Source organism: Pyrus communis, chromosome 1 (genome assembly GCF_963583255.1).
Source record: "Pyrus communis chromosome 1, drPyrComm1.1, whole genome shotgun sequence".
Taxonomy (NCBI): domain Eukaryota; kingdom Viridiplantae; phylum Streptophyta; class Magnoliopsida; order Rosales; family Rosaceae; genus Pyrus; species Pyrus communis.
This window is the reverse complement of record NC_084803.1, coordinates 43,412,391-43,421,802: the sequence shown is the minus strand read 5'-3', so window position 1 is coordinate 43,421,802 and position 9,412 is coordinate 43,412,391. Positions and strand designations below refer to the sequence as shown.

General features: G+C 43.7%; 2 protein-coding genes and 1 long non-coding RNA gene across 3 annotated transcripts; 1 reads left to right on the top strand and 2 right to left on the bottom strand.

Moving 5' to 3' along the window:
* Positions 1 to 279: 279 nt before the first annotated feature.
* On the bottom strand, positions 280 to 4,308 carry LOC137728403 (uncharacterized). Its single transcript, XM_068467200.1, has 3 exons — positions 3,964 to 4,308; positions 1,765 to 3,330; positions 280 to 1,638 (listed from the first exon to the last, which is right to left on the bottom strand). The coding sequence occupies exons 1-3, from the start codon at positions 4,306 to 4,308 to the stop codon at positions 280 to 282; spliced, it is 3,270 nt and encodes a 1,089-aa protein (XP_068323301.1).
* Positions 4,309 to 4,418: 110 nt separating this feature from the next.
* LOC137728394 (uncharacterized) lies at positions 4,419 to 6,059 on the bottom strand. Its single transcript, XM_068467195.1, has one exon. It carries the CDS (start codon positions 6,057 to 6,059, stop codon positions 4,419 to 4,421), a length of 1,641 nt encoding a protein of 546 aa, XP_068323296.1.
* Positions 6,060 to 7,092: 1,033 nt separating this feature from the next.
* Positions 7,093 to 9,412, top strand: LOC137730243 (uncharacterized). Its single transcript, XR_011068106.1, has 4 exons — positions 7,093 to 7,259; positions 8,089 to 8,155; positions 8,284 to 8,312; positions 9,190 to 9,412. It is a non-coding gene; the product is annotated as an uncharacterized lncRNA (long non-coding RNA).

Here is a 9,412-nt window from a genome sequence, read left to right as displayed (position 1 = left end):
AAAAAGATCAATTGGGGTTCATAGAAATTTTGAATTTTGAATGGAAACTTGCTGTTGGATATCGAATTGATGTTTGATGTCGAATTGGCGTCAAAAAGGTTTTTCGTCTTTACAAATTCACGATCATTACTTTTGTTTTTTTTTGAACGCCCAGAACCCATTTCATAAAAGGCCTACATAGAGGCAATCACTAATACAATAACAAGTAGTGACAAGGGATAAAACACAAGGACCCCTCCACCTAGAAGAAACGTCACCCCCAGCACCACCACGCCCAACTTAATGAGGACAAGGGAGTCCGTCATTATTCAACACAAAGACCAACGAAGATGGGGGCCTATCGACCCACACAACATCACACATCTCCGTAAAACCAAACGACGCAATCTCGTGAGCCACGCCATTAGCAGTTTTAGGCACCCAAGACCATCGGGAATCAAGGAACTTTCCCCCCAACTGCTTAACCCGAGCCAGCACGGGGAAAACCTCCCAACTACCCATGGACAACGAGCTAGAGAGACAATTTATCGCTTCAAGGGAGTCCGATTCCAGAATGACATACCTTACACCCAAATCTGCTCCGAATTGGCACCCATGCAACAGCGCAGAAGCCTCCGCAGCAGCCGCAGAAGGAGCTATGATAGCATACCTCGCTGCAGCCACAAACTTGCTCTCCATGTCTCGCACAATCATCTCGACAAAACCCTTCTTAGAGGCCTTGGACCAGCTAGCATCCACATTTATCTTCACAAAAGGAAAGACCGGAGCACACCACCGCGCATTCGGGGAAACCCTCCTGCCGACGCCCCCTCTTCTAGCCTCATCCATAGCCCTCGCACCAAAAAACGAGCTCACAACCGCAGAGATAGCAGCCAAGACTTTAGAAGGATTAATGGACACCCCGTTGAACACAAAATCACAGCGAGCCTTCCAAATACACCAACAAGTAAAGACAATATAAGATCGCCTCCATTTGGAATCACCAGAGATGCAAAAATTCGGAGAGAAGACCGCCAGAATCCATTCCAACCAATCAGGGAGAGACAGACGATCCACTTTATAACCCAATGCCCCACCAAACCAAATTGGTGCGACCCAAGAGCAAGAAAGAAAAATGTGCTCAATAGTTTCATCATGGCAGCAGCAAATAGGACAAGTAGAGACCTGAGAGGACCTCCGTCGGAAAAGGGCATCCCGAGTAGGAAGACAATTATGCACAATAAGCCACAAGAAATGTCGCAACTTGAGGGGCACCTCCAGCTTCCAAATCCCCTTCCATAACGCCTTGGGAACCTCTTGAACAGAAGGCCGCCGCTTATCCCTCACAGCCATCGATCTGCTTTGCAACCATCTGTAGCCCGACTTGACCGAATAACACCCATTCTTACTCAGATCACAGATAAGCCTATCATTACGACTTAAATCCCTAAGAGACGTCTCCTCAATAGCCTGCATAGCCTCCCCTGTAATGAACGGTTGTAGAAAGCTAAGATTCCACCGCCCTGATTCCGGACAGATAAGCGCGCTGACCCGTAAACTTGGAGTAACCGCAACTTGTCCAACCGGCACCGGGTGACCAAGGGGTAAGGAAGGAAGCCATCTATCCTGCCACACCCGCACCTCTTGACCACCCAAAATCTGCCAATGAGAACCCTCCCTGATTAAGTCCCTGCCACTTAAGAGGCTGCCCTACGCCCAAGAGGCACGACCCCCCTTCTTCGCATCCCAAATCGAGCAGTGGGGAAAATAACGAGCCTTAATCACTTGAGCCCACAGCGAGTCCGGTTCAGTCATTAACCGCCAACACTGTTTAGCAAGCAGAGCATCATTAAATTCCTGAAAATTTCTGAAGCCTAAACCTCCCAAGTCTTTGGGCAAACCCAAAACCTCCTTTGATACCCAATGAATCTTGTGGGCTCCCTCCTTGCAACCCCACCAAAATCCAGCCACTAGCGCATCCAATTCCTGACAAACAGCGGCTGGGAATTTGAAAATGCTCATGGGGTACGCCGGAATAGCTTGAATAACAGCCTTAATTAAAACCTCCTTGCCAGCACGGGATAGAGTACTTTGCTTCCATCCTTGAAGCTTTTCCATTATTCTCCCTTTCACATAAGCAAGACCACGCTGTTTCGAATGACCCCATATAGCAGGAACCCCCAAATATGTCCCCGGATTGATTACCACCGCCATACCAAGAGCACTCCCCATCTGATCAGCATTCATCTTCGGAACATTTTCCCCAAAGAAAACACTGGATTTCACCAAATTAACCTTCTGCCCAGATGCCTCACAAAATTTGTCCAGCAAATTCCTCAGATTCCGGCAGTTTTTCATATCAGCCCGCAAAAACAAAAGGGTATCATCAGCAAAGAAGAGGTGAGAAATCATGGGTCCAAAGCCGCCCATCTTGACACCCTTTAACCTACCATTGTCCACCGCACTCTGAATAAGTTTGGAAAGAACCTCCCCCACCAGAATAAATAAATAAGGAGAAAGAGGATCCTCCTGACGGAGACCCCGTGTGGGCGCAAACGTCTTCCCTGCCTGCCCATTTAGGAGAACATCGAACTTCACAGACGAAATACATCCATTAATTATCGATCTCCATCTGCTACTGAACCCCATTTTTTCCATAACAGCATCCAGAAAGTCCCATTCAACCCGATCATACTCCTTCTGCATATCAAGTTTAATACCCATTTCGTATCGATTCCTTGCTTTCCTTCCCTTCAGATAATGAAACATCTCATGGGCTATGCCAATGCAATCCTGAATTTGTCTACCCGCCACAAACGCATTTTGGGTAGGAGAGATGATATTTGGTAAAAATACCTTCAACCGGTTAGCAAGAATCTTTGACAGAATTTTGTACGAGTAGTTGCATAAGTTGATAGGCCTGAATTGCAACACAAATTCCGGATTAGGGACTTTGGGAATCAGCACAATGTGAGTCTGATTTATCAAACCTGTACCTGCAGAGTCCAGAAACAACTCTCTGACCAGATCCGAAACATCTGCCCTCACAATCTCCCAATAACTCTGATAGAAGACGCCCTGGAAACCATCAGGGCCAGGAGCCTTGAGACCTCCCATTTGCACAGCCGCCTCCTTTATTTCTTCATCCGTGACCGGCGCAGTTAGCGCCTTATTCATTTCTACAGAGACCGAGGGAATAATGCAATCTAGCAGCGAACCCCAGGTACGACTCCCGGCCGAGCTAAAGACTGAAATGAAGTGATTATCCACCAATTGGCGCACCTGAGACGGACGATCCACCCAATTCCCATTCTCAGCCCTAAGCTTCACAATCTTATTTCTCCTCCGCCTCTGAAGGGTTGAAGAGTGAAAAAACTGAGTGTTAGCATCCCCCTCCCTCAACCATTTTACCCTCGACCTCTGGCACCAATAACTCTCCTCTTAGAGTCTTAACTCATCAATCTGCCTAGATATCTCCCTTATCTCATCAAAGTTTGGACCCCAGTATCGCTGGAGAGATTCTAACTGGGAAAGAAGATCCTGGATCCTGCAGCCCCGCCCCTTAAATTTGGTGCGATTCCACCTACTTAAACGATTACGGCAGTCGTTTAAAGTTCTCACCCATCTATCCACACACCTGCCATTATGCCGACATTCCCAGCAATTCTCCACTAAATTCTTACACTCTTCCTCCGCTACCCAAAATGCCTCAAACCTGAACATCTTTCTTCCTCTCGGCCCTTCAAGATTAGAATTGAGAATAATTGGGCAGTGATCCGAAGCAATAGCCGTACCGTGCATAACAAGGGAGTTCGGCCAAAGTTGCTGCCACTGCTCATTCGCCAGGACCCTGTCTAACCGCTCCTCCACCTATTCCCCTCTTCTCAACCCTCTCCACGTAAAGGCCGGCCCTTGGAAGCCCAAGTCCATCAACAGAGAGGAAGACATAAACTCTTCTAGAAACCTAGGCCTGTTGTACAAAACCTCAACTCCTCCAGACTTCTCATGATCCCACATGAATTCGTTGAAGTCCCCGCCGCAAATCCAAGGAATGTCCGTGGGGGTAAAGTGGTTAACCATCCATTCCCAGTACATACTTTTCTCAGCTCTATACGAAGTCCCGTAAACACCCGTAAACCGACACCATTGCGTTTGCCCTTTAACTCTCATCACAGCATCAATGATATGTTTGGACGAAAGGATAATACTAACCTCCAAATTATCCTCCCACCACAAGCTCAACCCACCAGAATTTCCAGTTGGCGCAACATCAAAGCCATGAGCATACCCCAGACGCCTCCTCACCCCAATAATTATATGATCTTTCATCTTAGTCTCAGATAAAAAGATCATAGAGAGTCTCTTTTTTCGAATGAGCCCATGGAGAGCCCTAACTGTCGTGTCCGACCCTAGCCCACGACAGTTCTAGAAGATATAACTCATGGCTGGCCTGCGGCTGTTGAAGGCCAGCCGCCACCGCCCCGAGCTATCGAACCCGTCTTCCTTGTCACCATCCTTCCTGTAGCACTATCCGACCACCCTTCCACTACTGCCTGTCTTCCATGACTCTCACTTATGTCTTCCTTATTTGCACCCGCCTTAAAGACCGCCCGTTCCACAGTTAGGCACCCTTCCTTGAAGTTTAATCTCCTCCATAACTCTGCCACCCTGTCTTGGCAGTTCTCCTCCGTGTCTGGGCCCTTGAGTTTCTTCAGTGGAGCTTGAATTAACACCATATCCTGCGATTCCCCACTTCTTTTACTGCCCCATAGTGGGTCAACACCCAAGTCGGACAGATTGTCGTCGACCCCTTGGAACTCGCCCGACTGTCCATCCCCCGCTGTTTCAAAGCTTTCCATAACAGAGCATGACGACGTATCCTCTCCCTCCACCCGCATTCTTCTACGCCATTTCTTTTGACCTGTGCCGTGACTCTTAGATGCTCCCCCAATCTCCATGGTTTGGGTACTCTCATTTCCTTGCATAATCGAAGCCCGTAGACTGCCATGATTCAGAGCAGACGTGATGCCAGGTCCGCGCACCGCACCGGCCTGCCGGCGTTCCCCCCTGCCCACAGGCTCCGCTCTCGTATATATCGCCACATCCCTTACCGGCGGCGCCTTAATCCACTCTCCATACGCCACCACCCCTTCTCCAGACATTTCCGCTGAGCATTCAGTATTGATATGTCCTATCCACCCACACTTGTAGCAGAAATCTTGGAGCCGTTCATACCGAAATTCCACCCAGGTTTCCTTATTTGAATCCCTCCTAATCCAGCATCCCTTGAATAACGGCTTCTCCGTATCCACTAATAATCTTATTCGCACAAATCCTCTGGCGTAACCGGGATCCTCCATGGCTAAAAATTTCCCAGCCTCTTTGGTTACACACTGAATGTTCTCTAGAGAAGCTAAACCCAGTGGTATTCCCCGAATTTGAACCCAAAAAGGTACAGCATCCAACACCAGTTCCTCCAGAGCGAGCTCCGGATGCCATTTCACAACAGAGAACACCTTCTTCATCACTGCCCAGGGAACCTGCTCAATGATTCTTGAGGCTACACTTTCATCTTTGACCGATATAATAAAGACATTCTCCCTTACCCATTTTATTTCCACCTCACCCAACTCTTTCCAAGCCGCTATGAGGATATTCCTGACTCCCCACTTGTTCAATGTTTTATGCGTAAGGACTTTCCCAAACAATTTAACTCCCTGCTCCATAGTCGATAACTCCAGTGTTTGGTTCAGTTGTACCACCAGCTCATCCACCCCATTATTCGCCATCACCTTGTAACACTGCTGCCACACTCGCCCAGCCTGATACGTAGAGAACCCTTGACTTTCTGAAATCGCCCTCAGACCGTACATAAAACCCACCCAATTTACCAACTGATTCTTTTCTTCGATTTGGTCAAATATACACCTCATCACTAAAATCCTCATAAATGCATCCAACCGGCCAAATTTAATTCTGGTACACCAAACTTGTTGGGAAAGACCCCTTATGTGCCTCGCTTCAATGTTCCGATCTACCTTGTATTTATTTCCAAGATGCCCCCTTGGCAATTTCCCCATAACTCCCCACCCACCAAAACTCCTCTCAGCCGCTGCAAACCCCCACCCCCAGCCTAAACGAAACGAATTTAATACCCCCTCAAAAGCCCCACCAGCAATCCCAACAACCCTTGAACAGAATAGCAGTCAAAATAGAGAAGCCCCACCCCTTGCCAACACCTCAACCCTGCCCACGCAAACTCAAATTGACTGAAATTTTTAACCCCAGCCACTTCAAAGCATTCACCCCAACACCCTTCGTCGAGAAAGTCAACCTAACTTGAGAACCCCACCCCTTGCCGTACCCTGCCCTTACATCACACCCCCATCTATTTTCCAGAAAGACAGTTACCCACCCCCACAGAAATTAACACAATCTCTGAACCCACGAGACGCAACAGACCCACAGCCCCAAATTGACAAAAAAAAGCTCCCAAACAGGTCAAGGCAACACCCTTGCAGCCCACAAGGAAAAAACTAACCTAATTTGAAAAGCCCCAATCCCTTTCCGAACCCTAGTCCCTACCAACACAAAACCTCCTTCTTCTCAGAGTTACAGAATAACCACCACCCAACAGACCAAACCCCAAGAGCTTAACCCAAGAAGCACAAAACACAAGATTCGAACACAAACCTGAAACCACGCGCACAGAGGCGGAACTCACGAGGGAGCAAACACTCTCACACCAGGGAGAGAAAAAGCTCTTGTTCTATTCACGATCATTACTTTAGTCTAAAGAAAGCATTGTAATTGGCACTGTTCTTGATTGTTCATCCTGAATTTCAGTTTATTTACAAAATTGCCACTCGAATGCTTTTAACCCACTTTCACTTAATTTACAAAGTTACCACTGAGGCTTAAAAACCTTCTTTTAGCCGTTCCCTGCATTTCATGTTTGACTCGGCAAGAGAAAGAGGAAGGGGACATCACGCCTGACAAATTGGAGAGAGACAATCGCTCCCATTTTTGACTCGGAGAGAGAGATGAGAGCTATGGGTTTGGACTGAGCGAGAGAGATTTAGGTAGGTGCTCTGTCAGGATCTATAGGATTTTCTCCCATTTTAGAGAGAGAGATGGGCAGGGAGAGAGATACAAAGCAGAAAGCATGGGTGTGTGTATTCTTTAGGGTTAACATGTTACGCATAGAGGTGGTGAGGAGAGGATGGGTGAGGGACGAATGGCAGGGTCTGGGTTTTCAATTTTCTCCATTGATTGAAAAGGTAATGCACCACTTTTTTTTTTCATTATTTAGTGTCTAATTGCCATTTGCTTTGTAAAAAATTTCATTTATATTTTGTTCTTTCATTCAAATGGTAATGGATGTTTATAAATTGTTGAGTTGGGTGCTAGGATTATGTCTCTATTTTTGTGAATTAGGGTCTTCCACTACTTTAATTTGTTTGTTTCTTGATTACTTTTTGTCTCATTGATCCTTTTTCTGTTTTAGAATTGTTACAAATTTTTTGTTCTTTAATTAAAATTGTCATAGATCTTTGTAGATTGTTTAGCTCACCTTAGGGTTAACTCTTTTTCAGTTTATTGTTTTTAATTGTTGTTTACTGTTTGATTAGCCATTCCATTTATTAAAATTGTCATAGATATTTTTTCTATCATTAATGCTATCATAGATATTTTATATTGTTTACTTAGCTATTAGGGTTTGCTCTTAGTCTTTGTGAATTAAGGGATTACACTGTCTTCATATTTGTGTTTTTCAGATATTTTTTTCCCTTTGCTTATAGGTAAACAAAATTCAAACTCCTTTTTAAGTTTATTGTTTTTAAATTTGGGAGTTTAGATTGTTTAGTTCACTGTTCAATTCACTGTTACAGTCAGATTTCTATCTTTATAAATAAAAGGGTTGCACTGTGCTCATTGTGTGTTTCTTCATACTTTCCCACTAATTGCTTCTCACCAAATCACCTTCAGGTTCTTTTTCCATTTCACATCATTCGAATATCTCTATGTTGCAAGGTTGTTTTTCCATTTCTTGGTTGCTTCTGTATTTGTGTGATGCACTTTTTAATTTTATTTTTCATATGCATGTAGATCCAACACAAGCATAGAGATCAAACCATTCATTCACACAACAGCCACCAAATCAACCATTACTAAGGTATTTGTCTATCCATTTTAAAATTTTGTTAAGTTTTGTTAATTGTACGAACTAAATTATAATACAAATCTCTATACTGTGTTTGAAACTTTCTAACAACCAATGGACAACATTGTGGGGATTTCAAGGTCTTTCTGAGAGGTGAATGTTTTGGAAGGTAATATTTTGTGTGTGTGTTTATATATTCTCATTGCCATGTAATATTTTGTGTTTAATACTTTTGATTCTCCTTTATTTTTTAGTTGATTCTTACCCACTATCACTCTGCCCCAGATTTAAAATGCTTAAAATCAAGTCAAAACTTATGAAAACTCACATATATCACTATCTTTTTTTGCTATGTTAATACCAATCTGTGAGCATTTAACAAATACCTTACTCGCTACCAGTTTTGATTGTTGTTCACTTTTTGCACCAGTGCATACCTAAAGTACCATAAAGATTAAAATTTGAATATCTTAACCAAAGGCATCCAAGGTATGATGGGTGCATAACTCAAGATTTAAAATCATAAATAGGGGAGAGCGGGGAAAACAGAGGGTGTATACCAAGTTGAAAAGGGTCGACAAAATAGAATGCAGTAGTTACCAAGGTTGTGGCATGAATAAACTTAAAGCCAAATTTATTACCATAGAAGTTTAGTAAATAAACATGCTCATAAAAGGATCAGTCCATTACCAAATATATATCTTAAGCATCAAAATTTAGGAACACTGATGCCTGCTTTTTAGCTCTTCAAGTATTGACTTCAGGTGGTTCCACCTTTAGGGCTTGGGTTAGCAATGAAATAGATGAATAATAGCTTGAGTAATTACAAGAGATAATGTTAGTGGTTAAGACGGGTTAACATGCAAAAGCTTCCAGTTTTTACAAACGTGAGATTTTTCAGTAGGTGTGTTTTGTAATTCATCATATTTGTAAATTTCCTTTTTTTTTTTTTGGGCCTGTCTTTGGTCATTTAGCTAAAATTTCTTTAGATTTGCTCTTCAAATTTGAAAGTGTCTAAGTTGTTAACTGATCTACATTGTTTGCAGATTTTATAAATTTCGATCTTTCAAGGAAGAAGTTGGTTCCATGCTGTTTTGAGGTATATAATTATACGCCATCATTTTTGTTCAAAGCCTATTTAGCTATCTACCTTTTTTAATTTATATTTGTGAAGCTTTGATGCTTATATTTTAAATATATAAATCATTTTTTGTCATTTGAGCTTATATTGGAAATGATTTTCTTTCTATTTAGTGTGCGTATCTGTAT

What these genes read in the sequence shown, in the direction of transcription:
- LOC137728403 (XM_068467200.1), bottom strand. Translation starts at nt 4,308, where the DNA reads ATGAAAGATCATATAATTATTGGGGTGAGGAGGCGTCTGGGGTATGCT. An exon ending in AGAAGTCTGGAGGAGTTGAG is followed by an intron (nt 3,331 to 3,963) that starts GTTTTGTACAAC and finishes TCAACCCTTCAG; the next exon opens with AGGCGGAGGAGAAATAAGAT. An exon ending in CGGACTCGCTGTGGGCTCAA is followed by an intron (nt 1,639 to 1,764) that starts GTGATTAAGGCT and finishes TCTCATTGGCAG; the next exon opens with ATTTTGGGTGGTCAAGAGGT.
- LOC137728394 (XM_068467195.1), bottom strand. Translation starts at nt 6,059, where the DNA reads ATGGGGAAATTGCCAAGGGGGCATCTTGGAAATAAATACAAGGTAGAT.